The 27711-nt window shown below is 49.5% G+C and overlaps 2 protein-coding genes across 3 annotated transcripts in view; one reads left to right on the top strand and one right to left on the bottom strand.

The window, feature by feature from the left end:
* The window catches only part of ARHGEF7 (Rho guanine nucleotide exchange factor 7), a 155394-nt gene that overhangs the window by 443 nt on the left and 127240 nt on the right, over positions 1-27711 (top strand). Inside the window, exon 1 of one of the 2 annotated variants that reach the window (XM_046663775.1) lies at positions 54-575. The exons of the other annotated variant lie outside the window; for it this stretch is intronic. Within the exon in view, the coding sequence (XP_046519731.1) occupies positions 411-575 (165 nt within the window). The 5' untranslated portion in view covers positions 54-410. Of the gene's footprint in view, positions 1-53; positions 576-27711 lie in introns of those variants that run through there. 2 annotated transcript variants of the gene reach the window in all.
* On the bottom strand, positions 23427-27705 carry LOC124240666 (tigger transposable element-derived protein 1-like). The gene is made up of 2 exons (XM_046663781.1): positions 27396-27705; positions 23427-27310 (listed from the first exon to the last, which is right to left on the bottom strand). The coding sequence occupies exon 2, from the start codon at positions 26081-26083 to the stop codon at positions 24245-24247; it is 1839 nt and encodes a 612-aa protein (XP_046519737.1). The 5' UTR covers positions 26084-27310; positions 27396-27705; the 3' UTR covers positions 23427-24244.

Genomic DNA, 27711 nt, shown 5'->3' with positions numbered 1-27711 from the left:
GTGGAGGGCGCCCGGCGGGGGCGCACGGCGGCGGGCCCGGGCGCGGGGGTGCTGTGCGGCCGGGGGGCCCGGCGCGGGGCCGCTCAGCGCGGCGTCTTTTCTTCTCCTGGCAGTGATGTCATCGGCGGCAGCGGCTGGGAGCCGGGAGGCGGCGGCGGGGGCGGCGCCGGGCGGCCGCCGCAGGTTCATGTGCATGTAATGAAAAGGCACTTGACAGTCGGCCAGGACGCACGCGAGGGAGCGCGAGCCGGCCGGACCGCGGCGCCGCCCGAGCCAATCGCCGTCGCCGGCCTCTCCATGGGCGAGCAGGAGGAGGGGGCGGGGGGCGCAGCCGGCCGGGCCGCGGCCGCTCCGAGGTGAACGGCGCCGAGACGGGCTCGCGGCGCGGGGAGGCCGGGCGCGCCGCCGCTATGAATTCCGCCGAGCAGACCGTTACGTGGCTCATTACCTTGGGAGTGCTGGAGTCGCCCAAGAAAACCATCTCGGACCCGGAGGGCTTCCTGCAGGCGTCCCTGAAGGATGGGGTGGTCCTCTGCAGGCTGCTGGAGCGCCTGCTGCCCGGGACCATCGAGAAAGTGAGTGCCCCCCGGCCCGCGCCCCCGCGGCGGACGGACAGGCCCGGGCGGTGGGTGTCCCCGGGCAGTGGGAGCCCCGGCGCGGGGAGGCCCGGGATGCGCGGAGACGCGCGGGCGCGGGGTCGCTGGCTCCAGCACCTGGTGGCCGCGCGGGCCGGGCGAGCGCGGGGCGCGGAGGAGCCCACGCGCCTCCTTTGTGCGCGGACCCGGGAACGCGGGCCGCGCGGGGGGCGCGCTGGCGGCGCGAGAACCCGGTGGCGGGAGCTCGGGGCGCCATTGTGTGCGGTGCCGGCTGGGGAGAGGGCCGGGGCCGCGGTCCAGGGGAGCGCCCCCCGGGAGGCTCGGAGGAACGGGGAGCGCTCCGCTCTGCCCCGCCCGAAGGTGGAGTCGCCCCTCTCCGTGACCCCAGCCGAAAGCCGTGCTCCAGCCCTGCGCGCAGCTGCCTCCGAGGGCTTTGTTTGAACGGCTTTTGTTGCTGGTGTTGGATGAGAGTTTGACCCTCTGTTTAACTGACCAATTGCTATGCATTTTTGGAAGCTGCGTTCATCGATAGCTGAGGGCTGGGTGGTGAGGCGATTTAGTGCCCTCCCACGAAGGAATCCCTTCTGTCTCCAAGCCCAGAGGATGGCAGACACGGGGTTGGGAAGCCCTGGCATTCTTCATGGCTGGCTTAAAATCCTAGATTTCATTTTCAGGTTCCTACCTGAATTTGAACAGGGTTCCTAGTCCTACAGACTCTGCTCCTGTTCTGCGTGACTGGTGGTTTCCGGGGCGGCGGTGTGAACCTTGACCCGCATCTCTGTGAGTGACTAAAGTTTGCGCTCTTCTCCACAGCTGACAAAGCGGGGGCAGGGGCCGGAGCGCCTTTAAGGACAATGCACCCCTGCGCTTGAAAACCACTCCAATCTTATCCCGGTTTTTCTCGCCAATACACAATCTTAAGATGAACAATTACTTACAAGGTGTTGAGTGTAGAAATTGAAGTGCACTGTAATTAGGAAAAACTATTTCATTTTTTAAATGGGATTGTATTGACCTCTATGGACAATAACAATTTGCTCGTAATGTTAATTAGGTGACTTGAAAAAGTAAAACGTTTGATCTTATTCCTAAGTTTGTGCATGCTCTGGAGCTACATTATAAAGGTCAGAAAAGATTCTATTTAATATGAATTTTACATGCATACTAGTTTTAAGTGTTTTTCTGACTCGGAACGTATTTATGAAAGTAGAATGTGCATTTTAGAGTGGATAGCTGCCTGTCTGTCCAGGAAATAAAAATGGTGCTTGTAAATGAACCTGAGGTCACAATAAAATTATGATTTAGGACAGGAATAAGAAGCAGGATCCGATTTTCAAGGCACTCAAAATGCTTTGTTGTCAACTGGGTATCAGGACCCCTGGTAATAAGAGACAGATGTTAGAAAGCATTGAAAATGCATGCTAAGTTTACCAAAATAGGCTTCTGTGAAGGACTGTTCCATTTCCAGGGGTGAAGCTTTAAGAAACTTCGTATGCTGTCTGGGTAAAAGCATGTGGCTCTCAATGCATCTGTTACTGGCCATATTAACTGCATTAATGTTGATGGGCAGACTCCAATAATCCTTTTCTTTGACATTCTAGAAAGGTTTTCTTGGAAAACTGTAGCATTCCTTTCATCTCTAAAACAACATAGAGAGGAATGAATGAAATGTTTAGCTTGTAGGAGCCAAATTGAAACAGCCCAGCGTATGCTGAAACTGTGGTCATCTGGGGATTTCTTACCCTGCAGCTGTCCTGCTAGCCCCCAGGCCCCGCTGGTTTGTTTCAGATGGACACAATCACTGTGAAAGCTTAACATCAGAGTAGCAGATTATAGACAGACCTACTTATTCTCTGTGGTTCAAAGGTAGATTTTTGAGTAAAATATTAGCCAATCTCTGCCTCTAAAACCCTGGGTTGCAGAAGTTTCATGAGCTTTTCCATCTCCTCAGAAGAGTTATTTATTTGAGCCTTCCGATATTCGCCTGCACAAGGACTTAATGTATACCGCAGAGGACGCACGCGGAACGGCTTTCACTCAAATGTGGCAATGTTCATCTGAGGACATTTTTCCTTAAAAAGGAGCATTTGGGAACTTAACTGAATATTCATCTGGAGCTGAGAGGATCTTAGCTTTACCCGTTTGCCACATGAACACACTGCTGACTGGCCGACACAGCGGCAAGGCAACATTTGCAAATCCACAGTTTAAAACGAACTCTTAGACTGGAGATAGTGCAGAATTAAGGGAAGTTTCAAGTGGCTTAGGCTCCCATATGCCTTTTATTAAGAAAACATTCCTAGTATGTTTCTTGCATTGTGTTCGTTTGTTCGGTTTGGAGGCGGTGAAGGGTGGGGAGCTGAGAGGACCTTCATTTCCGTTCAGACTGTTCTCGTTTGGAAAGCATTTCTGCCCTGGTTCTCCTGTGTGCAGCCTGCTTTTCTCTAGGTGGAAGGTGAGGCAGGGACAAGAGGGGCTCATCGACTTTGTGTGAGCAGTTCAGAAAAGAGACACATTTCCAAAAAAAAAAAAAAAAAGAGACACGTTTCCTTGTTGCCAACGTTTCCTTGTTCCCTCCTCTCTGCTGGAGGGGAGGGAAGAGTCGGGGTTTCAAGGTTTCCCAAATCTTCGTGTCTGAGGATCGCACGCTTCGATTTTTCCAGTAGAGGCCAGGAGGCTTTGCTAACCTGCCCGCACTCTTTGCCCCGCTCGTTCCTCCCGTGATCAGAAGCACACCACGGCCGCAGCGTCGTGGAGCCCTGTTGGGACCGAGCTCGTGACCTCACATGGTGAACATCCTACATTGTCTAGTCAAACGGCTGAAACCAAGAGATGGAAGTTTTAGAGGAAGGAGCACTACTCTGAGATTAATAAAACAGTAAAATAACGGAAGTCACGAAACCTGCTTTACTTTTACTTGTAAACGCAGCAGCTGCAGCTGCTTGATTCACCACGAGAAACTCCAGGAGGCTGGTTCTCCGTCTCTAGCCCAGGAGAACAGAACACATAGGAATCCGTCAAGGGCTGCACAGGAGATGATATTTGCAATCGATCAGTATTTGCAGAATGCAGTCCAACGTCAGATGCTACCTTCTGGTCTTGCTGGATGTCCTGGGTGTGCGTGCGTGTGTTTAAACTGGTTTAAGCCATTGGGTTGTGTGTCAACGTCCTGGGGCTGCCGCAACAAAGCGCCCTGGCTGCGGGCTTAAACAACAGAACTTTGTTCTCGCTCAGTCCTGGAGGCAGCAGTCCGGGACCCAGGGGTGGCAGGGCCGTCTCCCTCTGGAGGCGCTGGGGGAACGTCTGTCCAGGCCTCTCCAAGGCTCCCGGTGGTTCCCTGGCTTGTGGCAGCACAGGTCCAGTCTTCCATGGCGTCCTCCCTGTGGTCTCTTCTCCTACCCCAGGAGGACCTCATCTAACTAACTGCATCTGCAACAACCTTGTTCCAAATGAGGTCACATCCCGCGGTTCTGGGGTTAGGGTTCAACATATGAGTTTTGGGAGACATAGTCCAACCAAATCAATTTATTAAGTGCTTACCTGCCTGCAGGGGTCCAGGAGCTGTGGGAGATAAAAAGACTAAGTAACAGGCCCTGGAGGTTTTAGTACAGGAGAAAACAACTAAAACCGGAGCAGAGTGAGGTGGAGGGAGATGAGAAGGAGAGAGGGTGCCGGGGCTCGGGGAGTCCTGCCTGGGAGCTGCCCCGCCTCTGCTGATTTTTCTGACACGTGGATTGGAATGTGGTTTATATTTCCCCAAACCACGACCCGCCAGCCCTGGGTGGTCTTCTGAGGGCTTGCAGAAAATCAGTGAATTCTCATAGAGGAAAAAGAAACTGCTTTTCCCTAACTGATTTGTGAATAGCTTTCTGATCCGTCCTGGGCTGCTGGGACTGTGTGGGGGTGCGGAGGGGAGAGAAGTGAAATCTCAGGGGCGCCCACTTGGAGAATTTTGCCTCTGCCGAGGGCCCTTTACCCTAAGGGTGTGGTCCCTGGGGCTTGTGAGGTGGTGGGGGGCTCACCTGGAGCCAGTCAGGTTCAGAAGGCCCTCGCCTTGTAGCTGTTCATAAGTGCTTGTTGATCGGCTGATAAAGTACATAGAAGTTATAAAACACGTTATCTCCTGACTGTGTTTTTTCTTTGGTGAGGAAGATTGTCCCGGAGCTAACATCTCTGCCCATCTTCCTCTATTTTATATGTGGGATGCCCCCACAGCATGGCTTGATGAGCGGTGTGCAGGTCCGAGCCCGGTATCCGAACCTGCGAACACTGGCTGCCAAAGCCGAGTGCGTGAATTTAACCACTACGCTGCCGGCTGGCCCCTGGCTGTGTTTCTAAGGAGCCTTCTTTAAACTTTGCAAACTGAATTATTGGTTATATCAAGTTGCTTCTAGTGAAGTTTCTTAAGGTTTCAGAATAGTTAATTTTGTAATAATAAACATCTGCTTTTGAAGCACGTGACTGTGAATTCTCTCGCAACCCTGCAGCAGGGGGATTCTCATCTTGGGTTTTAGGCCCAGACTAGAGGGGAGCTGTCACTGCATTTGCTGGCTGGTTCAAAGCAAGCAAGCCTCAATTCACTTGAAACCAGGAACACCTGGAGTGATTTCCTGAGAGGCGTGCTAGAAATGCCGTGGTGTGTACGTTGGCATCGCACATGCACTCACTTCTGACCTGGGTTTGTGGGGCGCTGGGGGCAGGACCGCGTGGTGACCTTCCCGGGGCGGCTGCGTCTGTGGGCTCTGGGAGGAATCGGTGTCGGTGCTGTCCCGCGGCCTCGTTCTATTATTAGAAGTGACACCGGTGGCCTCTCGCTTCTCTAAGCACTACCAGCCTGATTGTGCATCTGGCGAAAGACCAAGACCTGCGCCCTGGGCTGCAGGCGTGTGCTTCTCTGCTGCCCCGGTGTCGGCTCATGGCGCCCCACCTCCCGGATGGAAACACTGAGGCCCAGCGGCTCGTGCCCGGCTCATCATGCCAGGCAGACGATTCCAGCCCAGGTCTGCCTGCTGCCAGAGCCGGAGGCTTTTCAGGCGATGACAACTGCTGCGAGCTGAGGGCCTGCCGAGGCCCCCCTGCGCTGTCGGGGCGCAGAGCTGGTTGCTGCCCTCAGGGATTGCAGACCCCATCAGGAAACCAGACCGTGGGAGGGACCATGCGGGCAGGACGGACTCCAGGCTGGGATCCCGTGGCACAGACTGCCCATCAGTGGGGGTCCAAGAGGGGAGGGGGCAGGGTGGGGGCCGTCAGGAGGTGTGGGCAGGCAGCTCTGAGTATGAGTGATGCCCCTCCACCCCGCTGGACAGGCACCCCAAGGACGTCATTTAAGCTGTCGCTCTGGGGCTCCTGGGCCCTGCTGACTCTTGGTTTACTGGGTGTCCATCTATGCTGAGATTTAAGACACACACACACGCGGATATGTTTGTAATAAGCTTTCTTGGTAGGGCCATCTCTAGCCCTTGGATTGGAATGGCGGGGGAGCTGGAGTCGCCATGGATCTGTCCCTGTCATGGAAGGTGGCAGAGGTGCACCATCCCTCTGGCACTCAGGTCTGCCCCGGCAACACCAGGGACTGGGAGGCGCAGAGGTCCCTAAGCCCCACTGGTCCCTCCTAGAGCCACTGTAGGATGTGGTGGTCCCAGTATGTGCTCCAGAGTCATCCACTTGCTGTGTGACCTCAGGCAACCTGCCTAACTTCTCTGAGTCTCCATTTCCTACTCCTAAAAGCCAGATTAACGATACCTACCTGGAGGGACTGGCCTCGTGGGGCGATAGGGTCGTTGTGAGGGTAAGTGAGTAACTGTGAGGGGTTTTGTGCGGTGCAATGTAGGCCCTCACTACGTGGCAGTTATTTTGTGCATCGACCCTGAGAACGTTCCATGCCGTGTCGAAGGAAGCTCTGAGCCTGGATGTGAACCTCAGGGTCACCCACATCCAGGAAAACTTCTTTATTCTCACAACGGGGCAGATTTTTCAACTTTATGGGGCTGGCAGCCCCTCCCTTCCCACCCTGACAGACCACCTTGTCTGGGTTGGGGGGACCACTGACTTTGGCCGCCAGGCCCTCTGCTTGGGCCGGGTCCCTCGCAGCTGCTGGACGCACGCAGCTGCGGCTCAGAGCCGGCGGAGGGGCTCGGGTTTCACGCGTCTAGAGTTTCACGCGTGAGAAGGGCCGGGAGCCACAGATGGGCAGTGAAAGCCCGGACAGCCTGGCTGCAGAGGGCCGGTGTGGGGCCGTCCCTGGGCCCCGTGTCCCCCGTGTACGACTTCTGACATTTCCCTCCTTCGTCAGTCCTACAAGCGAGGTTAGGGGAGTTTATTTCCTGAAGTTTCCTGTATTTCTCACTTTAGCTATGAAGATTTAAAGTTTTCTGAGCCAGGTTGGCAGCTCTTAGCCTGGCTTTTGCAGGATAACGCTGGGTGTGCTGTGGTCTAAACGCCTCAGAGAAAGGGTGTGACCGTTACATGGGACGTGTGAAAGTATGTTTCTAACACACTTGTTTAAATTATTTAAATCTAATCAGTGTTTACTGGGTTCCTGCTATGTGCATGCTAGTGTACACATCATACATGCAGAAACACACACACATGCATGTGTTCTGTGCCACCATTTCAGGCAGATCATAAAAGAAACCATGGGGTCTTAAGTGTAAAGCATCTGTGAATTCTCACGTGAAGGAATTCTCAAGAGATCATCCAGCCCAAACATGTCATTTTACAGATGAGTTAACTGAGGGCAGTTGCATATGGTTGTGTAAGTTGTGCACTGCACAGTCTAGGGAGAATCATTCACACTCTAGTCTAAATGAATGGTGTCTCCAGGACTGTGCTGGGGGAGGGCTCTGGGGCAATGATGCATAGTGGTGAGCCTCCATAGAGGTCAGCCTCCTAGTGCACAAAGCAAATTAGAGGAGGGTTGTGGTAGATTACAGAAGTGGCCCCAATTCTCCACTCTTCCCTGTAGCCATGCCCCTTGTGGAGTGACATTGCAGCTCCTCCCATCAAGAAGTGGAGCCTGTCTTCTCACTTCTTGAATCTGAGCGGGCCTCAGTTCATTTTGGTCAATGGGAAGAGGCAGAAGTGACAGGTGCTAGTTCCTGGTCTGGGTCTCAAGAGGCCATCTATGATTCTGAATTCTGTCAGACCCTCTCTCCACCCCGAGGACAAACCCAGGGTCTGGATACTGAGGGATGTGAGACCCCATGGCAGAGAGCTCAGTTATCCCCACCGAGGCCTCCTGGATCTGCCTACAGCCCGCCAACCCCAGACATCGGAGAGAGCCCCACCAGGATCAGCAGAGCCGCCAGCCAGAGTGGACCACCGCTGCCTGAGCAAGCCCAGTCCAGACCAGAGGACTGCCCGGCTGGCCCGTGGCCCCCTGGAGAAGAACGGTGCTTCCTCCAGCCTCTAGTGAGGTTTCCTGGCGCTTTGTTACACAGCCTGCCTGGAGCGACAGATAACAGGTACAAGGCTGGCGAGCGGAATGGGACTGTATGTAACTTGATGCTTATTACTCTTGGAGCAGCTTTTTCCAAAGGGGCCGATGATATTCCCGTCTCTGCTCTAAAGAAGGTGTGTGTAATTCAGAACCAAAACAAGTGCCGCGGCCCCCTCCGGCTTATGTTCAGCTGCTCTAGTCTGAAGTGGGGCTGCACGGTTGCAAGTTTGCTTTGAATTTGCATGGTTTCTTGCAATGAAGTCTCGTTCTGACAGTACGATTTCTGTTAGCGAGGCCTTCTTTAAAACGGGCTAGTTTGGCATTCCTTGTAAATACCCTGGCCTGCAGTGGCCTTTCGCCCTCAGTTTGGAGTGTCTCACTGCCAAGTTCCTGTGCCAGAAAGATGCTTTTCCACCTGCATCCTGTCCTTAGAACAGTTAAAGTTCACGGCAGACTCTGAAGTCTCCATCTGCAGTTAGCAAATTTGTTCGGAAGTCTCTGGTCAGGAATATAGCTTTTCTGAAAAAGCCTATTGCTTTCTGAACACATGCCAGAACATTATGACTTTGTCATGCATGTTAAGGAAGCTGTGAAGGGATTTTGACAGAAAACCAGGAGTTTCAGAGGGATCATCCTGGTGCCAGTCGCCTCTGCTGTTGGCTCTCCAGGAGGAGAGGCCGTCAGGACGTATGGGATCACATTCCAGGCCTTTATTCCTCGAGTAATCTTGTCGTGGTCTTGCCGCGGTGCTGGAGAAATTGCCTTGTTTGCCTCAAGACCTGTGTTTGCACAACGAGTCTCATAAAACGCTGGTGCTGGTCAGAGATTTCTTCTCATGGAGACAGGAAATTTTCTGGCCACAGTTCTCCTATTTGTTGATGCATTTTTGTTTCTTTTGAAAACAAGCTCTATAAATAGAATGTGGTCAAATTCTTGACAGACTTGTGGCAAAGGTTAAACTTGCAGAAAGTACCACAGCAGCCATACTTTGAAGTGACAAGAGACTGGAATGGAGTGTCTTGTGGCCTTTATCAAGTGATGACAGTGGAGAAGACTGAGAGTGCATTTACTGTGCCTGCGACAAAACTCATTTTCTTGGAGGGTCCCAGGAACGCCGTGTCGGTAGCCCAAGGTCAGTTCTGCACGTGAAGAGCAGTGGCTGTGGGTCTCGAGCACACCGTTTGTGAATTGTTACACTGACCCTCTGGGACTGAGAGGGTACCCTCCCCGCACAGTGAGGGCCTTTCTTGTCTAATAGAGCCGCCACCTTAAGAAGCGAGAAAAATCAGGACAAATTAAACCCAAAGCATGTCTTAGACAAGAGAGAATAATAAAGAACAGAATCTGTGAAACAGAAAACAGAAAATTACTAGAGAAAATCAACAAAACCAAAAGCTAGTTCTCTGAGAAAATCAGTAAAGTCGATATACTTCTTATCAGCCTCATCAGGAAAAAAGGACAAATGACCAATAAGAAGAATCACGACAGATGCTCCATAGAGTAAAAGATGATAATGGGTACTACGAACATTCTTATCCCGATCACTACAACTTAGAGGAAACGTACAGTTTCCATGGAAGACACAGACTACGAGAGCTCGCTCGAGAAGAAATGGATAACCTTCATAGCTCAAGTCTATTAGAGGATTTAAACTTGTAGTTAAAAAGCTGCTGCTGGGCCAGCCCCGATGGCCCCGTGGTTAAAGTTCCGTGCGCTCTGCCTCGGTGGCCCGGGCTCGTTTCCCACTCGTGGAACCACACCACCTGTCCCTTGGCTGCCACGCTGTGGCAGGGGCTCACACAGAAGAAGTAGCAGGACTTACAACTAGGATATCCAACCATGCACCGGGGCTTTGGGGAGAAAAACAAAAAAAAAGGAAAAGAGGAGGATTGGCAACAGATGTTAGCTCAGGGCGCTTCCTTCCCTACCAAAAAAAAAAAAAGCTTCTCACAAAGAAAATTCCAGGACGGATGGCCTCACTCTCACTGGTGAATTCTACCAAACAGTTAAGGACTTGTATCCAGAACATATAAGGAACTCTCAAAACTCAACAATAAGGAAATAACCCAATTTAAAAAAATGGACAGGGGCCGGCCCGGTGGTGCAGCGGTTAAGTTCGCACATTCCCCTTCGGTGGCCCCGGGTTTGCCAGTTTGGATCCTGGGTGCGGACATGGCACCGCTTGGCACGCCATGCTGTGGTAGGCATCCCACATATAAAGTAGAGGAAGATGGGCACGGATGTTAGCTCAGGGTCAGTCTTCCTCAGCAAAAAGAGGAGGGTTGGCAGCAGTTAGCTCAGGGCTAATCTTCCTCAAAAAAAAAAAAAAATGGACAAATGGTTTGAGCAGACACTTCACCAAAGAAGATATACATATGACAAATAAGCACATGAGAAGATGCTAAGCATTATTATTCATTAGAGAAATGTAAATTAAAACCACAAGGATGGGGGCCGGCCAGGTGGCGCAGTGTTTAAGTTCACACGTTCCACTTCTGGCAGCCTGGGGTTCACCAGTTCGGATCCCAGGTGCCGACATGGCACTGCTTGGCACGCCATGCTGTGGTAGGCGTCACACATATAAAGTAGAGGAAGATGGGCACAGATGTTAGCTCAGGACCTGTCTTCCTCAGCAAAAAAGAGGAGGATTGGCAGCAGGTAGCTCAGGGCTAATCTTCCTCAAAAAAAAAAAAAAAAAACCACAAGGAGATCCCACTGCACACCTATTAGAATGGCTGAAATTGAACAGACTGATCATACCAAGCATTGGGGAGGATGTGGAGGAACTGGGTTTCCACCGACTGCTGGTGGGAATGTGAAACTGTACAACCACTTCAGAAAAGTTTGTCAGTTTCTCAAAGTATCAACTGTACATCCACCAAGTGATTTAGCCGTTCCATTTCTAGGTGTGTGCCCCAGGAATGGAAACGGCGTGTCCATCCCAAGTCTTGTGCACAAGGGTTCCTAGAACTTTATTTTTAATAGCCACAAACTGGACACCACCCAGACGTTTTTTCGCTGGTGAACGATAAACAAAGCAATGAAAGGGGCACTCTATATGATGGGCGAAAACTGCCTTGTAAAGAAGCTGCACAGAAAAGTGCATACTGTGAGATCCCACTGGGATAAAATTCTAGGAAATGCAGTGTGGTCTGTAGTGACAGAGGTGGATCCGCACTTGCTCTGGGGCACTCCTGGGGTCACAGGAGACCTCTGGGGCGATGGTGTGTTCATCATCTTGATTCTGGTGATGGTTTCACAGGCGTTCCCTTTAAACACAAGCAGCTTATTGTCCGTGAGTCATATCTCAGTCTGCATAGGACCGTATTCGCCTGGTCTGATTGGGTTTTTGTTGTGTGTAATGCAGCTTTAATCCATTTTACTGCCAGTCCCTACTGTTGAACCTAATTGTGAATCCAGAAAACGTGAAAAGAATTTAAGTGTATAAAGGTAAATTGGATACTTATATTTGTTGCCAGAGAGCTCATTTATTTATCTGTTTATTTTCTCATCAAATCTTTATTAGGTTTCTGCTGTGGTTCAAGAATTGTCCTAGGTGCTGGAGATGTAATGATTAGCAAAAATAGATGCACCTACTCTCTGTTGGGAGAGAATAGTGTTAAAGAAATTATATGAGAGGCCGGCTCTGTGGCCGAGTGGTTAAGTTTGCGTGCTCCGCTTCGGTGCCAGGGTTTCGCCAGTTTGCATCCTGGGCGCGGACATGGCACCGCTCATCATGCCACGCTGAGGCGGTGTCCCACATGCCACAACTAGAAAGACCCACAACTAAAATATACAACTATGTACTGGGGGGCTTTGGGGAGAAGAAGAGAAAAAAGAAGATTGGCAATAGATGTTAGGTCAGGCGCCAATCTTCAGAAAAAAAGAAATGATATGAATTTATTGTTTTACAAATTGAGGTACGTGCTTGGAAGGCAGGGAGCGGGTTTCTAAAAGCGTGTAGCACAGGACCCTGGTTTACGCTTGGCAAATGGGGGCGGGCCATGGCTTTGGGAAGGCTCTCCTCTAGAAGTGGTACTCCAGTTGGCTCTGATGTGAGGAGGCGTAAGTGGAGGGAGGAACGGGAAAAAGGCTGCAGTGCTGAGACTGAGGGCAACAGCACGGACACCTGGAGAGGTGGACACGGGCCCGGCGGCACAGGGTCTCAAGGGACGTTTGGTTTTCAAGGTTTTGGTGTTAAAAGGGAAGAGTGACATGGTCAGTTGTGTATTTTGTAAACAATACTCCAGCCCCAGTGAGGGAAGCAGACTGGAGGGGCCCAGCATGGATGAGGAGAGGATGGTCACTAAGCTCTCGGAGTGGTCCAGTGGGAGCTGTTGGGAGGGGGTGGGATGGAGGCAGGGCTGCTGAGCACAAGGGTGGAATTGGGAGGGAGCAAGGGAGGGAAGAAGCAGGGCTTCATGGGCTGGGTGGGGGAGAGGTTCAGAGTAGCTCCTCGGTTTCTGGCTACACAACAGGGTGGGTGGTGGTGCCACCTGTGGGGGAGGGCGCCTGGGGTGGGGTCTGCATTTGGTACAAGAAGATCGTGAGTGGACTCAGGGCTGAGTGTGTGGAATTGGCTCAGAGAGGCCCCCTGGGCTGGACTTTAAATTTGGGAGTCACCCCAGAGCTGTGACCTGAAGTGTGGGAGTGGAGAGCCGTCTTAGGGGGAAGTCCAGAGTGAGAATTCGGGAACTCGGAAGCCCACAGCCAGGCGGGGCTGAGGGCCCAGAGGGGGTTAAGGCAAGGGCAGCAGGGCCGCTAAGTCAGGAGAGCGTGCTGACTGGGAGTCGGTGGAGGAGCGTGGCCAGCGTGCTGCGCAGGTCAAGAGAGTGGGCCTCGCAGGACCGGAAAGCTTGGGACGCCTTTGGGGGAAAAGTGGGCACTGTTCTTAATTGTTCTCAGACAACAGGCATGCACTGGACTGGCCTGGGCCAGCCCGGCTCAGTGGCCACCCTGGTCACTGGAGACCTCAGGAAGGTAGAGAGGGTGAGGGCGGGCTCAGCACGGAGAGAGGGGCTGGAGGGGAGGGCTTGAGCCCGGAGGTCGAGGGGAGGGGACAGTGCTGGAAAGAGTGTGGGGTGAGAGAAGTTGACTCAACACCAGTGGCGGGGAGCCCGCCGAGGGCTGGGGTGTTGGGGTGACCAATTCATAGCAAGTTTTCAGGGGACTGATGTTTTCAGGACATTATGATGCTTATCAACTCTCAGGAAAACGGTGCTAAGAGTTGACCTTCAGCTGTTTTCTCTCTGATAAAGGAGAGTGGGGAACTGCTCCTTTCGATGGCTTCAGGGAGCTCTGTCTGTGGGTCTTTTTCTTTCATTTCCGACGTGTTTTCACATGTGCTCGTTCACGTCCAGCGAGTGTTGTTTGGGGTTAAACAGTTGTCCGTCTGAGCACCTCGGAGATTTTGGTCTTGTCTCGAATGTCTGAGTGTCAGGGTGTAACGTCCCCCTTGGATTCATTTCACGATGAGCGGCTTTGAAGGTAGGGATGGCAACACTGCTGACACCTACGGCTCTCCGCTCGGTTTGGCAGGGGACATGTGAAGGTCTGGTCACAGGAAGCTCCTTTTCTGGATGTTGTCGCTGAGGTGACTTCAGCAACCATTTCTTCTTCCAGTGAAGGATATTGGAATCACCAGCAAAGGTTTTCAGGCAGCTGCCGTAAAAAAGCTTCCAAAACAATTGCAAATTCTCAAAAAACAAAAGAAAAAATAGGAAGTGTCAGCAAAGGAACGGGGCTTATCAAAAAGAAACAAATGGAGATTACAGAACTGAGCAATAGAACAGCTGAAGTAACACTCACTGGGTGGGCCCAGGAGTCGAGTGGAGATGACAGAGGACGGAACCAGCGACCCTGAGGACACGGGGATGGAGACGCTGACTGAACAACAGAGGGAAGACAGGCTGAAGGGGGATGAGGACGTTGCGGAGTGCCATGCCCTCTCCCTGAGGCTGTCAGGAGACCAGTTAGGCGACTGTGCCGCCACGAAACCCTGATCCAGCTGCGATGTTTGAGTTGTGCGTGCTCGTCCCCTGCCCTCTCGTCCTCCTCCGGGGTCCTCTCTGTCTGTCCCTCTCTCATCTTGGAAATGGCAGAAGCACACGAGGTCTTCATCAGCTTGTATGGCCACCCTGTGAAACTTAGCAAATGAGTGTAAGGCAACCCTGCTAAACATGCAGGCTGTGGCGCTGCATCAAGTGCCGGCGCCAGGGGCCTGAAGAGGCCGAGGGAGCAGGCGAGGTGGTCAGGGGAACCCAGCTTGGTGCCAGCGATTTTCCCTTGTGATAGATACACGAGAGCTGAAATGAGAGTGCTGGCTCTCGGCAGCACCGGCTAACCGACGCCCCGAGGCACACGGAGAGAAGGAGCCTGGACACTGGCCGTGGGCAGTGCTGGCGAGGGCGACCGGGTAGCAGCTGGGCAGAGCCGGCGGGACAGCACACACCCGTCAGTCACGACAGAAGGGGGCTAAGGTTTAGGTAAAACCCATGAGCGTCTTTCATTTCTCTCTATCATTTGCCCCTGGTGATTATATTTCCAAGTTTTTTTTAGGACAGTTCCTGTCTCAAATACTCCATCTCGTGTTAGACCAATTATCTTACTTTTTGGTTCTAGGTGCTTTGTCAGCATTACTCACCTTCACTGTCCATAGCTGTAATCAGGTGATTCTTGGTACTTAATCAGTGTCACAGGCACAGGTCCTTAATTCATTCATTAATTCACTGAACAAATAATATCTTAAGGGACTGTCTATGCCAGGTGTTGAGATGTAGCATTCATCCAAAGAGGCCAAATACTGTGCAGGTGGGGCGTAATTTCATAGAGCAGGGGGATGTTCTGTCACCATGCATAGTGCACAAGGAGATTGCACGGTATGTGAGACAGTGGCAAGTGCTATGGAGAAGACCAGAGCAGGGGGTGGGGGCAGGGGAGTGCCAGCAATTAGGGCGAAGTTGTACCCAACCCACCAGTAGTTAGGGTGGGCGTTGCTGAGAAGTGACATTTGAACAAAGGCTTGATGGATATGAGCGAAGGCATAGTGTGAATAGCCAAGAAAAGAGGATTTCAGGCAGAGGGAAGGGCTTGTGCAAAGGTCCTGAAGTAGGAGCCTGCCTGGCAAGTTTTGGGAACAGCAGAGGCCAGTGTGAGTTGGGAAAGTCTAGGAGTTGGCTGAGGAAGTCAAGGAGCGGACAAGGGAGTAGACTGGGTGGGGCCTGCTCAGCCCTAGTAAGGACTTAGACTGCAAAAAAGAGTTAATAGACTTTGTTTTTTAGAGAAGTTTTAGGTTTTCAGAAAAATTGAGTAGGAAGTACAGAGAATTCCCATGTACCCCCTCTACGTCCTCTCCCCTGCCACTTTCCTCTATTATCTTGCATTAGTGTGGTGCGCTTGTTACAAAGTCTATAGTGTACATCAGGGTTCACTCTGTGTTGTACATTCTGTGGGTTTAGACAATGTATAATGACATGTGTCCACCCTTATGGCATCATACAGGATAGTTACACTGCCCTAAAAATCCTGTGTGTCCCACCTGTTCATCCCTCCCTGCCCTAACCAACAGCAGCCCCGGGTCTTTTTACCGTTTCCATAGTTTTGCCTTTTCCAGAATATCATATAGTGGAATCTCACAGTGTGTAGCCTTTTCAGATTGGCTTCTCTTACTTAGTAATATGCATTTAAGGTTCCTCCATGTCTTTTCATGGCTTGATCACTCATTTCTTTTCAGCACTGAATGATATTCCATGGTCTGGATGTTCCACAGTCTATTTATGCATTCACCTACTGCAGGACATCTTGATTACTTCCAGGTGTTGGCAGTTATGAATAAAGCCACTATAGGGGCAGGCCCCGTGGCCGACTGGTTAAGTTCGAGCGCTCTGCTTCGGCAGCCCAGGGTTTTGCAGGTTCAGATCCTGGATGCGGACATGTCACCACTCATCAGGCCATGCTGAGGCGGCGTCCCACATGTCACAACCAGAGGCACTCACAACTAGAATATACAACTATGTACTGGGGGGGCTTTGGGGAGAAGAAGAAGAAGAAGAAAAACAAGAAGATTGGCGACAGATGTTAGCTCAGGTGCCAATCTTTTAAAAAAAGCTACTGTAAACATCCATGTGCAGGTTTTTGCATGGACATAAGTTTTCAACTCATTTGGGTAAAGCAGATTTACCCAAGAAGCAAGATTGCTGGACCCCATAGTAAGAGGATGTTTAGTTTTGTAAGAAACAGCCAAACTGTCTTGCACAGTGGCTGCACCATCCTGCACCCCCACCAGCAGTGAGTGAGTTCCTGCTGCTCCCCATCCTCGCCAGCATTTGGCGTTGTCACTGTTGGGTTTGTCATTCCGGTAGGTGTGCAGTGGCATCTCATTGTTTTAGTTTGGACTTCCCTGATGACAGATGCTGTGGGGCATCTTTTCCTGTGCTTATTTGCCATCTGTACCTCCTCTTGGGTGAGGGGTCTGTTCAGGTCTGTCACCCATTTTTAAATTGGCTTGTCAGTTTTCTTACTGTTGAATGTTAGGGATCCTTTGTATGTTTTGCATACAAGTCCTTGACTGGCTGTGTGTTTTGCAAATACTTTCTCCTAGGCTGTGGCTTGTCTTTTCATTGTCTTAAGAGACTTAGGCTTTTACTCTGCATAAAATGGGGAGCTTTTAAGGGTTTTGAGCAGAGGAGTGATGTGACAGGCAAATTATAAATATGCAGCGCAATGCTCCAGTTATAGTACTATGGAAGAAATAGAATTCCTGAGTATACGTTGGCAGCTATCTCTTTGATGAAGGTCAGGCTTTCTGAGTGGTTTTCGACAACATATTTCCCAACCACAGGCTGCTACACGTTATTCGCAGCTATGACCCTATTTATTTGAGCCCACACCCTGCTGATACTTCAGAGTTTCGGGAAATAATGATCTTTTCATTACTCACAGTTAACATGAAGGTGCCCACTGGCTGCAAGAGGCCTTTACAGCTCAAGAATTCCGCGCCGCCGTGGTCTCCTCCTCTCTTCCTTTCCCTCTAGGGAGGGTCTCAGCTGCTATTTATAGAGAGGCGGGCTTGCCAGTGAATGTGCTCAGCTGTTTCCTCCCCTCTTATTCAGGTTTCTTCCTCTGATGAAAGCTCCCTTTTGCTTCCGAGCCTCTCTCCAAAATCAGGCAGCCCTCTCTGCGTGCCTTTAAGCCTGCCGCACGCTATCGTGTGGATTAAAATAGAATTTTTTCCTAGGTGGTCAGTGTCTGGTCTTCTGGCTCTGAGGCTTTAACTTGCCTTAAATGCAGCTTCTCAGGCAGTTTAAAAACAAAAGGCAGATTCTTGAGCTGGGAGGGCCAGGCACACGGCAGAGCGCTGCCCTGTGGCTCCCTCGGCCTTCAGTTTCCCCGTGTGTGGGAAGGGGCTTCAGGAGCAAGCCTGAACTGCCGAGGCGAAACAGGTGGGCACCGGCAGGCCGGCGCCTGAGAACGCCCTGAAACGGGGGCACCCTCCGTGCTGCAAAGACGGGGTGGACGTCCTAGCCTCAGGGGTCTCGGTCAAGGATAGGCTGTCGGGTTGTCCGTGGGACCAAGAGTAGGCCTGTGAGGCCAGGCTGCCACCAGTGTCCCATTCAGAGATCAGACTGCGTGTGGTCCCCGGGGGATGGGATTCCTTCTCTTCTGGGAGGTTCTTGGCCCCACTTGCTGCACTGATCCTACAGGGAGGCACAGCCAGTTCCCGCTCCGGATTAGCACCTTTCCGTCAGAGACCGCGAGCCTTCTCCACAGGCTTCCCGCTGATGGACAACAGGGAAAGATATGGCCATTCTGAAGCGTGTTCAGTAGGAGAGGAAATGGATGTCAGAGGATCACAGACAATATAGAAATGGAGCTTAAGAAGAAAGTAAGCAGTGGCTCAGATTTCCAAAATGCTGTGCCATAATTGATGGGTTGTTTCCATTAGGTCGCAAGCATGAGAATGAGAGAGAAAAGATGGTTATTCCCTATATACGGGTGAAAACTTTAGATACGAAAAATCTCTGACCACAAGGCCCAATTTGTCACCTTATGAATTTGTACTCTTGTCTTGTGTCAAGATCCTTCAGGGGCTGGCCCCATGGCCTAGTGTTAAGGTCAGTGTGCTCTGCTTCAGTGGCCTGGGTTCAATTCCCGGATGGGGACCTACACCACTCCTTGGTGGACATGCTGTGGCAGTGACCCACATACAAAACAGAGGAAGATGGGCACAGGTGTTAGCTCAGGGTGAAGCTTCCTCAAGCAAAAAGAGGAAGATTGGCAACAGATGTTAGCTCAAGGTGAATCTTCCTCAGCAAAAAAAAAAAAAAAAAAAAAAATCCCTCAAAGGCAAAAGAAATGGTGTCTGCTTAAGGAATGTAATGAGACATTAAGGACAGCCCATGCCTGGCACCTGTGCTTCCCTAGCGTCTGGATCACAGCCAGACAGGGCATGTGCTGTTTTCTAGATTGCTCCCATTTGACGATTAATACACACCCACCTGTTTTGATCTAACATTATTAGGGGAACAAAATACAACTTCAGTGGAGAGATTTATTCTAGGTTATCTCATGAATGTTTTATGCTCACATGTTTTAAGATCCATTTTTGGCATTGGCATGAATTTGGGACAGTTGCCACCATCTCTGAAGGACTTAAAATGTGCCTTTGGAGTTTGTGGGAACCAAGCCTCAGGGGACACACGAGTTAATTTGAGTCATGCTGTCTTGCTAGTCCTCCCTTGATGCACCACATGTTTTGGATATCTGAATTTAGTTTTGGAACTGGAGCTTTTCTACATTCGTATTTCTCGCTGCCCTTTATAATTTGGCTAGTTCCATGCTGGGGGAGACATTTTCTTTTTCCCCAGATGACTGTAGCATCCATACAGGGCTTGGGCTTTGGGATATGTTGAAGAAAGAAAGCAAAGGAAAACTATGCTTTATTAAAGGCTTACATTTTTTTGGTAAACTACTTGTAATCCTAGGCTACACATTTTTGGGAGATAATTCACCCCTCTGGTGTTTAGCAGCCAGGTCTTTGAAATTTCTGCTGGGTGCTTCATTTTCTTTCCAGTGTGTTCGGAGGTAGGGCTGCCCAGCGGACTGCCGAGCGACCCTCTCAACCTATTCTTTCCCCCACTGGAGCTTGGGGACTGTAGAACGAGCGTAGAGGGCTGGGGAAGAGCACAGTCCCCGAGCAGGAGGCAGCTGCAGTCTCATCAGAATAAAGCCATGGCGACCAGGTAATTAAAAATTAGATGAACCATTAAGTGCTAATTAGACTTTCAGAAGGTGAACTTGGGATTTTAAAGATAGCCTTGCAGCTCGGCCCGGAGTGCCGGATGTGGTGCCTATGAGGACCCCAGCACCCTGGCAGGTGGGCGCTCCAAGGACTGTTTGCAGTGGGGCGGGCGCCTCGGTCTGAGCAGAGCACTAGGTGGGAGTGTTCCTCTTTTTCTAAGAAATAGATTGATTTGATGACACTTGCATGAGGTACAAAATTCAAAGGGTACAGAAAAGCATGGCGTGCGGAGCAAGTACCCTTCCTGCTGTTCACTGGGCCTGCTTCCCTTCCCTGGAGGCAGCCCTGCTAAACGTGTCTGCTTCTGCCTCCAGAGGTACTCCGCGCATCTCTAAACACCTGTGCACATTTTCTTCTTCCCTCGTTTTTTTTTTTTTTTAACACCAAAGGTAGCATGTTACGCATACTGTTCCCCAGGTTCCTTTTCGCCAGTTATTGTAACTAGGAGATTATAACATACCAGAATATAAGGCTGCCTCTTTTTTAGAGGCTGTGTGGTGAGTGGTCTGTTTTGTGAAAGTACTATAATTGGTTTAATCCTTTCTCTACATTATTTCCCATCTTTTGCTGTGACACTCTGTTCTACTTTGAACTGTGCCACCAGGAAGCTCACTGGGTTAGGGTCCCAGCAGAAAACAGATGGCACACCAAACAGAAGTGGTTGAAGAGAGTTTAATGAAGAGGCTATTTACAAAGCAGGGGCAGGGGTAAGGACAACCCATAAGAGATGTGGAAGCACGCGGGAAGCCATTGCTGCCTCTAGGCCTGAAGGGAAGAGTTGGGGAAGCGGGTTCCTGGAGCCGCAGGAGAAGGCGGCCGACAGGACCTATGGTCTTCAGTCGGGGAACCGCCAGGGGTGTGTTTGTAAAGGCTTAACAATGGCTTTCAGTGGTGAGGAGCCCTGGTATAGCGTTTGCCGATTTCTGTGGTGGAAGTACTTGACTGTGGCCAATGCCAAGCTACCAATGGGTGGTTATTGAATGCAGAGTTGGAGTGGGAAGCGCACTGCTCCTGTGAGCCGCTCCAGCACAGCCCTGACATTGGGCAGCTGCTCCTCGGCAGTGGCTGCCGGCCTGGGTCCTGCTGATTGGCTGAATCCCGCCAGAAGCAAGAGAGCCGGGAGCCTGTTGGAAGCAGGCCTCCGAGGTCAGCCTCCTGGAGCACAGAGCAGGTTGGTGAAGGACTCAGGCAGTGTGACTTTGGGCAGGTTCCTTTCTCCTGAGTCCTTGCTTCTTCATCTGGAAAATAACAGAACTGCCTCAAATGCTCTCTGACCTGTTCGACACTAAGGTTCTCTCAGTACTCTGTGATCAGCGAATTCAGTGACCTAAGTGGGCAGGTCATTTACTCACATTTGCTGACTGCTTGACGGTTGAAGAGGAGATGCCTGTGGGCCGCTGCACTCGGGGAGCTTATGTCTAAGGGGGAAATAAGATGTGCACCAGGAGGTCCAGCTACATGGTGGTGGCTGCAGACGGAACCACAGGTATTCAGAGGAAGTGGTTTTTTGCAGCCGGGGTGATAAGGCTGTTGATGGTAGGGACCTGGGGAGACCTTTGCTCTGTGGCTGGGAGTCTGTTTTCCCAATAGGGGAAAAACAGAAAATATCTTGATTCACAGTTCAGTCTACTTACACCGCTAGTTCTCTTAAGTATGGTCCTAGTACCATCAGCATCTCCTGGGACCTTGTCAGAAATCCAGATTCTTGGGTTCCACCCCAGACCTACTGATTAAAGTCTGTGGCAGGGCCCAGTAATCTGTTACTGCAGGTGATGCTGATGCATGTGTGCATTTGAGAAACACTGAGTTATACCATGTCAGTGGTTCCAAACCTGGCGGTGAATCGGCCAGATGGGGAGTTTCCAGCAAATACACCCCCCCCAACCCCCCCCGCCCCCGCCCCAGACTTCTGGGCTACACTTCAGACCTACTCGATTAGAATCTCTGGGAACTAGGATCCTGGGGACTTAAGTGTCCCCCAGATATTATAAGGTGTGGCAGTTTTCTATACTCTTGACCTTAATTGTTGCAGTAACACTGAACCTGTTTAATTATTTGCCCTGCTAGAACTGCCTCTTCTTCTTTTCATGCAGTTTTGGGAATTTAGACTCTCTAAACACTTTCGGAGTTGGGGAGAAGGCAGCTGCCTTAGTGGACACGTCGCTGGGGTTGAGGGTGGAGCTGGTTGTTCCTGGTGTGGAGTGGGCGTTGGAGAAGAGCTGGGGAGGAAACTGGACAATGCGGGGGTCTCTCAAGTCTGACCTTAACATTGCTTCGTGATTTAGTTTGCAGCAAATTCTCACAGCATCAGACCTCCCCTTTATCAAATATTAGGTACAAAAGCCATATTTCAAAGGAAAATCACAATGGTTTTGGGACCGTCTATACCTCTGCCTGATTGGAGTTCTTTCTGGCAAAGCCTGGAGTTTATTATTGTGGAGAATTTAGGACAGGATTTCTGGGAAGTGAATCGGGCAGTTGTTGGTAATCTGAGGCCGGAGTTCTTCTCTGAATACTTCTGGGGATGCACTGAGGAGAGCTTGCCTTTGGGTTGTGAAGGCTTTGGTGACTTTAAATAAAGCTGCTGTGAATATTCTCGTACATGGCTTTTTGTACACGTTTTCATCTCTCTTGAGTAAATAGCTAGGAGAGGAATGCTTGGGGCTTAGGTATGTTAAACTTTGCAAGAAACTGCTGGTTTTCCAAGTGTACCATTTTACACTCCCCCCAGTCACAATGGGGGTTCCAGTTGTTCTCCATCCTTGCCAACACTTGATATGGTCAGCCTTTTCCATCTTAACCATTCTGGGGGTTTGTAGAGTTATCTGTGGTTTTAATTTGCATTCCCCTGATTACTAATGATAGTAAACACTTTTTCCTGTGCTCACTTACCATTCACATAACTTCTTTAGCAAACTATGAAGGATCATCTTTTTGTACCATCACCTCACAGATGTATTTTTTTCCAGTGCAGTTTCACCTATGATCTCAGATGCCCTTGATTACTCACCATCCTGGAAAACACCATGGACTTCTCAAATGTCACACCTTTGAAAAGGCAGTTCCATCTGCCTCTTCGCCCTTTCAGCCCCACTCAGATGTCACCTTGTGTGTTGGCTGAGCCTCTGGCCCTGCCCTATGGCTGTAGACTTTGTTTCTTTCCTCTGTGCTTCCGTGATCCTGAGTGTACATCCATGTGGCTGCACTTGCCATGATGTGTGCAATTCTTCCGTGCCCTTAGTGAGGCAGGGACCTTGTCTCATCCTTCTTTGCTTTCACAGTGCTTATCTCATGATCTGGCACAGAGTCTAGGTCCAATACTGTTGAATTGGTTTATTATCCACTTTGTGAGAAAGGGTAAACATATTAGACTTAAATCTGGGATAAGGGCGTAGACCCCGAGGGGTCAAGTGACTTGTCCAAGGTCGGCATGTATGTTACAGAGTCCTGACTCTTTGATGCTACAGTTTTCCAAACAGGTCTGTTGTTTTAGGTACAGTGTTCTTTGAACTGGCTAGCTACATGCACGCATGCACGTGCGCATGAAGATTTTTAAGGCATGGGCTAGTTTTAAGGGAATCCATTTCCAGATTCTCAATGTGCATTTGCACTTACCTAACACTGACTAGCCTGAGAAGGTGCCTGACATCAAGGAAGGCATCAATCTGGTTCAGCTGTCCCACCTCCCCTTTCACAATGGCCCTTCTCCCAGTTCACATAAAAGGGCAGCCCGTTCACCCATGTGTTGTCTTCCTGAGATGCAATGCTGCAAGATGGAAATCTTCCGGGCCGGGTAACAAAGGGACACTTAGAAATATCCATGGTGTGGAGATGTGAATGCCTCGAATGACTGAATTTTGCAGCTCAGTGGTTTCTACTGCTTAGCTTTCACAGAAATTGAAGGAGATCATAATCAAGCTGTTAACTGGTGATTTAAAATTCTTTTTATTTTGATAGATTATATCTGGACTTTGGCTATGTAACTCAGCTTCAAAGAATCAAGTTATGTCATAACAAAACTTCCATTTCCATGTGCTTATTTTTATGAACAAAGTTTCTCAGTGTTTGCATCCCCCAAGACAGAAACGGAACTGATGCTGGACTATATCTTTTTCTAGCAGTAAGTGATGGTCATTCATAGTTAAATGAACTAATTAAAAAAAACCCCATATATCTTATTAAGCTACACATTTCCAAATAAAATTTTCCATTTTATATTTAATAATTTTCATCAAAACTGTAATATATTGTTTCCATTGTTTATGTGCTAATAATAGTTGTGTTAACTCAATTTAGAAGAAAAATCATAACAATTAGATCCTTTTGGCTTAATAATCTTAAATGTAGAGTCAGTTCTCATTATTTGTGGCAGTTACTGTGAACACTGAATTAGCAACTACTGAACCATTGTTCCTAGGGGAAATTCAGGGTTAGTTTCTTTGGAGACTCTGGTCAGAACACTTCATCAAACAGTCAATATATAATCTTGTTTCCAGGGTATTTCTCTTTAAAGACAGTTTATTTAACATATATTACTTACAAGTAATTAATTACATGCGTATTTCTTTATAATAAAACTTTATCAATTACGGCATTATGTAATGGAGTCTACTGTGGTGCAGCTCTCCTAGTTTGACTCTTCCACTCAGTCGTACACACAGCACACACATACAGTAAATACATACTGTATACTGTATAGTACAGTAATGCAAGAAAGCAAGCCTTGAGAAAACATTAAGCAAAGATTGAACATTTAAAGTTTTATGAACACATTAACCAAAACCTCACTGTTGATGGAGCTGCGGGATGTGTGATGGGGCAGTGCAAGGTGTGGTTAAAGTTCCTGACCTTGGCTTGCTCCACAAAAACCAACGGAGGGTAGGGAAACTTACTCAGCAGAAGAGGAAGACATCAATGAAGGTGGGGTGCGAGATCTGGCAGTTCTACCTCAGGAGTTTGGCTTTCACAACTTGGTGGTGTCAGCAACTTTCCCTCCCAAACTGGCTTGAAAAATTGTTTCAGCCTTGTCTGCTTGGCTTTTCTCTTTAAATCTTTAAGCGTCTCGGCATAAGGGACGAACGCGTTGGAGGTCAGGCGCTTAAATGTGAGGCTGCGTTCCAGCATAGGATCACACTCTTCCATGTCATTGAAAATTTTTTCCAAGGCAGAATTCCATTCTGCTATCTTCGCTGCTGTGAGAGGGACAATTCTTGGAGTCGTAGGCTGACTTTCATCAGTGTCCTCATCATCACTGACACCAATGCCATGTTTTGCCATCTCATCCAGGTCTTTGTTGGTGGGTTCTACTGCCATTTCTGCCAAAATTTCCTCCACATCTCCTTCTTTCATGTCGTCAAAACCTTCTCCACTTATTTGCTGTGCAATATGCATTATGTTTTCCACAGTGTTCTTTATATTTTTTGTAACACCTTCAAAGCCTTCGAAATTTTTCACGCAGTCCGGCCAAACATTTCCCCAACAGTTATTGATAGTAGCCTGTTTGATGCTGTCCCAGGATGTGCCAATATAATCAATAACATTTCGAATAGTGACTGACCTCCAGTAGTCCATCATGGTGGCTTCCTCGTTTGCGTCGAGAGCCTCGAAAGCCTTGCTGTAAAGCTCCCTGGTGTAGTGTGCCTTGAAAGCTTTTATTATCCCCTGACTGAGGGGCTGGATTAGAGATGCGGTGTTTGGGGGCATGAAGAGAACTTCTACGTCAGGGTGGGCATTTTCGAGTTCTTCATGGCAATGAACTGGGGCATCATCCAAAATTAATAAAACCCTGAAGGCAAGATTTTTGCTATGGAGATAGCGTTCAGCTTCTGGGATGAAGCAGTTGTGGAACCAATCCCAGAATATTCCAGATGCCATCCATGCTTTTTTGTTCCACCTCCAATGGACTGGCATCCGGTTCAGGTTTTTCCCTCTAAGTGCTCGTGGGTTTTGTGCTCTGTGTACCATTAGGGGTTTGCACTTAAAGTCGCCCTTGGCATTGGCACATAATAACAAGGTTGCATGGTCTTGGAATGATTTAAAGCCGGGAGCTTTGGAGGCCATTCGCATTACATAGGTTCGTTTGCCAACATTCTTGTAAAACAAGCCTGTCTCGTCAGCATTGAAAACCTGCTCCTCCATATAACCCTTTTCGTGTATAATGCTTAGTAGGTATTTTTTAAATTCTTCTGCAGCCTCCCGATCTGCAGAGCCTGCCTTGCCTGCAAGTTTAACATTTTTCATGTGGTATCGCCTTTTGAAACGTGCGAGCCAGCCTGCACTAGCTGAGAAGGGTTTAACATTTTCTTGTCCCTGAGTAACATGACCATAAATTTCTTTGGCTTTCAGCCTCACAACAACGCTGTCCACTACACTCCTTTCATTGGTTGTCATCTCATGAATCCACAAAGTTAGCTGCTTTTCCATCTTTTCCATAGCTGCGTCACGCACAATAGATGTCACTTTAGCACTTTCCGGAGCGGCCTCACGTACAGATTGGCGAATCTCTTGTTCCTTTTTCTGGATGTACCGTATTGTTGATTCATTAACATTGAATTCACGGCCAACAGCACTATAACTCAGGCCTGAACGAAGCTTATCTAACACACGTATTTTCTCTGTAAGGCACATTACAGCCTTCTTGCGCTTAGGAACACCAGACAGTGTTTTAGCACTACGCTTGGGAGCCATTGAAACAGTGAAATCACCAACAAAAAGCACAAAAATGTGAAAATTGTGGCACCAGTAGACCATGAGAAGGACATCTGCGTATAGTATGAGCTTAAACAAGATGGCAGAGCATGGCCTTGTTCAATTTCAGCTGGCATGTGTGCATAAGGCAGTTCAAAAATTTTACTGCTCTGCGCGTGTCCATGAATGACTGAGAAAGTGTCACAAGTATTGATTTTGGGGTTACACATAAATTTTATTGAGTAGGTGAATTTGCAAATACAGAGTCCAAGAATAATTAGGGTTAACTGTATTTGTATGGGTCTCTTGCAAAAACAGTGTGATCAGTAGTAACATTTTCAAGTATAAGAATCTATTACTTTAGGATACAATTTTGTAGGGGAAGTGGAATGGAAATGAGTTAAAAGAGAAAAGAATTAATGTAAAATTTCTTACTTAAAGAGCTTGTTCATAATTTTTTTAGATGGGGAATGGGACTTCTCTCTTGTTTTTAGATTCTATGGAATATTTTTTTAAAAAAGATGTTTAACAGTTGAGTTTTAAAACGTCATTATCAGGATGTCAGAAATTAATACTGTGTAACTATTTAAAATTATGAAGAATTTGGATGTTAACTACACATTTGGTAGACAATTTTTCAAAATTCTTTTAGGGAGAGGAGCAAAATGGACAGGCAGCTTTGGTTTTGCTGTTCCACTCTAAGTTCTATGGAAAAAACCCAAATCTGTTCAATTTTGAGGGAAATACGTTGGCACTTTCTTCTAAGAAAGTTTTAAAACTGTAAGAAAAAAGGAGTTTCATTTCCTCCTTCTCTGCACCTCTCAACACCATGGTTTGGTTTGGTTTGATTCATAATTTGAAAAGAACTGAGCACTTTGAAATGAACCCAGAGTACTCCAGAGGGAGGCCTGATGGAATGTCCTGATTTCCCCTTTTTGTCCTTAGAGGACAGGACAAAAATACCTTGAATGCCCTTAAATGCTACAATTCCGGATGATGCTTTAGTGTAACTGCCAAAACCAAGTCTTCTATGCAGTTTAGAATTTAACAAAAAGCTCCTCCGACGTCTCCGGCTTCTCCCCGGGTTGTTCCCGGTTCCCTTAGTGTTTCTCGCGGGGCAGCTGCCAGCAACTCCTTCCACGCGTGGCTGTTGGCCTCACCGCCCCAGCTGGGGCCAGGCGCCAGGCTGTCTGCGCCAGCCCCCTCGCTGCTCTTCTCCCGTGGGGGTGCTGCTTGCTTCGCTGTCACCAGCTGCTTTGGTTAATCATTCATGAAGCACATGGTCTGTATCTGGGAAAGGAAAACACTGTACTTTAATCCCCACATGCATTATTTACGGTGTTAATTATTTTAAATCATCGAATTAGAGTACTACCTCTGCTCTCCTGGAAAGAACCGAAAAACACCGGGTTCTCTCCAGCCCCTCCCGGGGTTGCTCGAGCCCCTCAGGCCGGGCTCTCCCGGCCCTCTGGGCGGGGCGGGCTGTGTCCGCGGGGGCGAGGCCTAAGGCGAGGACCAGGTGCAGGAGGAGCAGGAGGAGGCCACGCGTGGGCTGGGCCAGGTGGGCCGAGGATGAGGACCAGGCAGGCCTCGTCCGCGGGGGCAAGGACCAGCTGCGGGAGGAGGAGGAGGAGGCCGTGCGTGGGGCGGGCCGCGTCCGCGGGGGCGAGGACCAGGTGCGCGAGGAGGAG

This window comes from Equus quagga, chromosome 6 (genome assembly GCF_021613505.1).
Source record: "Equus quagga isolate Etosha38 chromosome 6, UCLA_HA_Equagga_1.0, whole genome shotgun sequence".
NCBI classification, from domain to species: Eukaryota; Metazoa; Chordata; class Mammalia; order Perissodactyla; family Equidae; genus Equus; species Equus quagga.
This window is presented reverse-complemented; position numbering and strand designations above follow the sequence as displayed.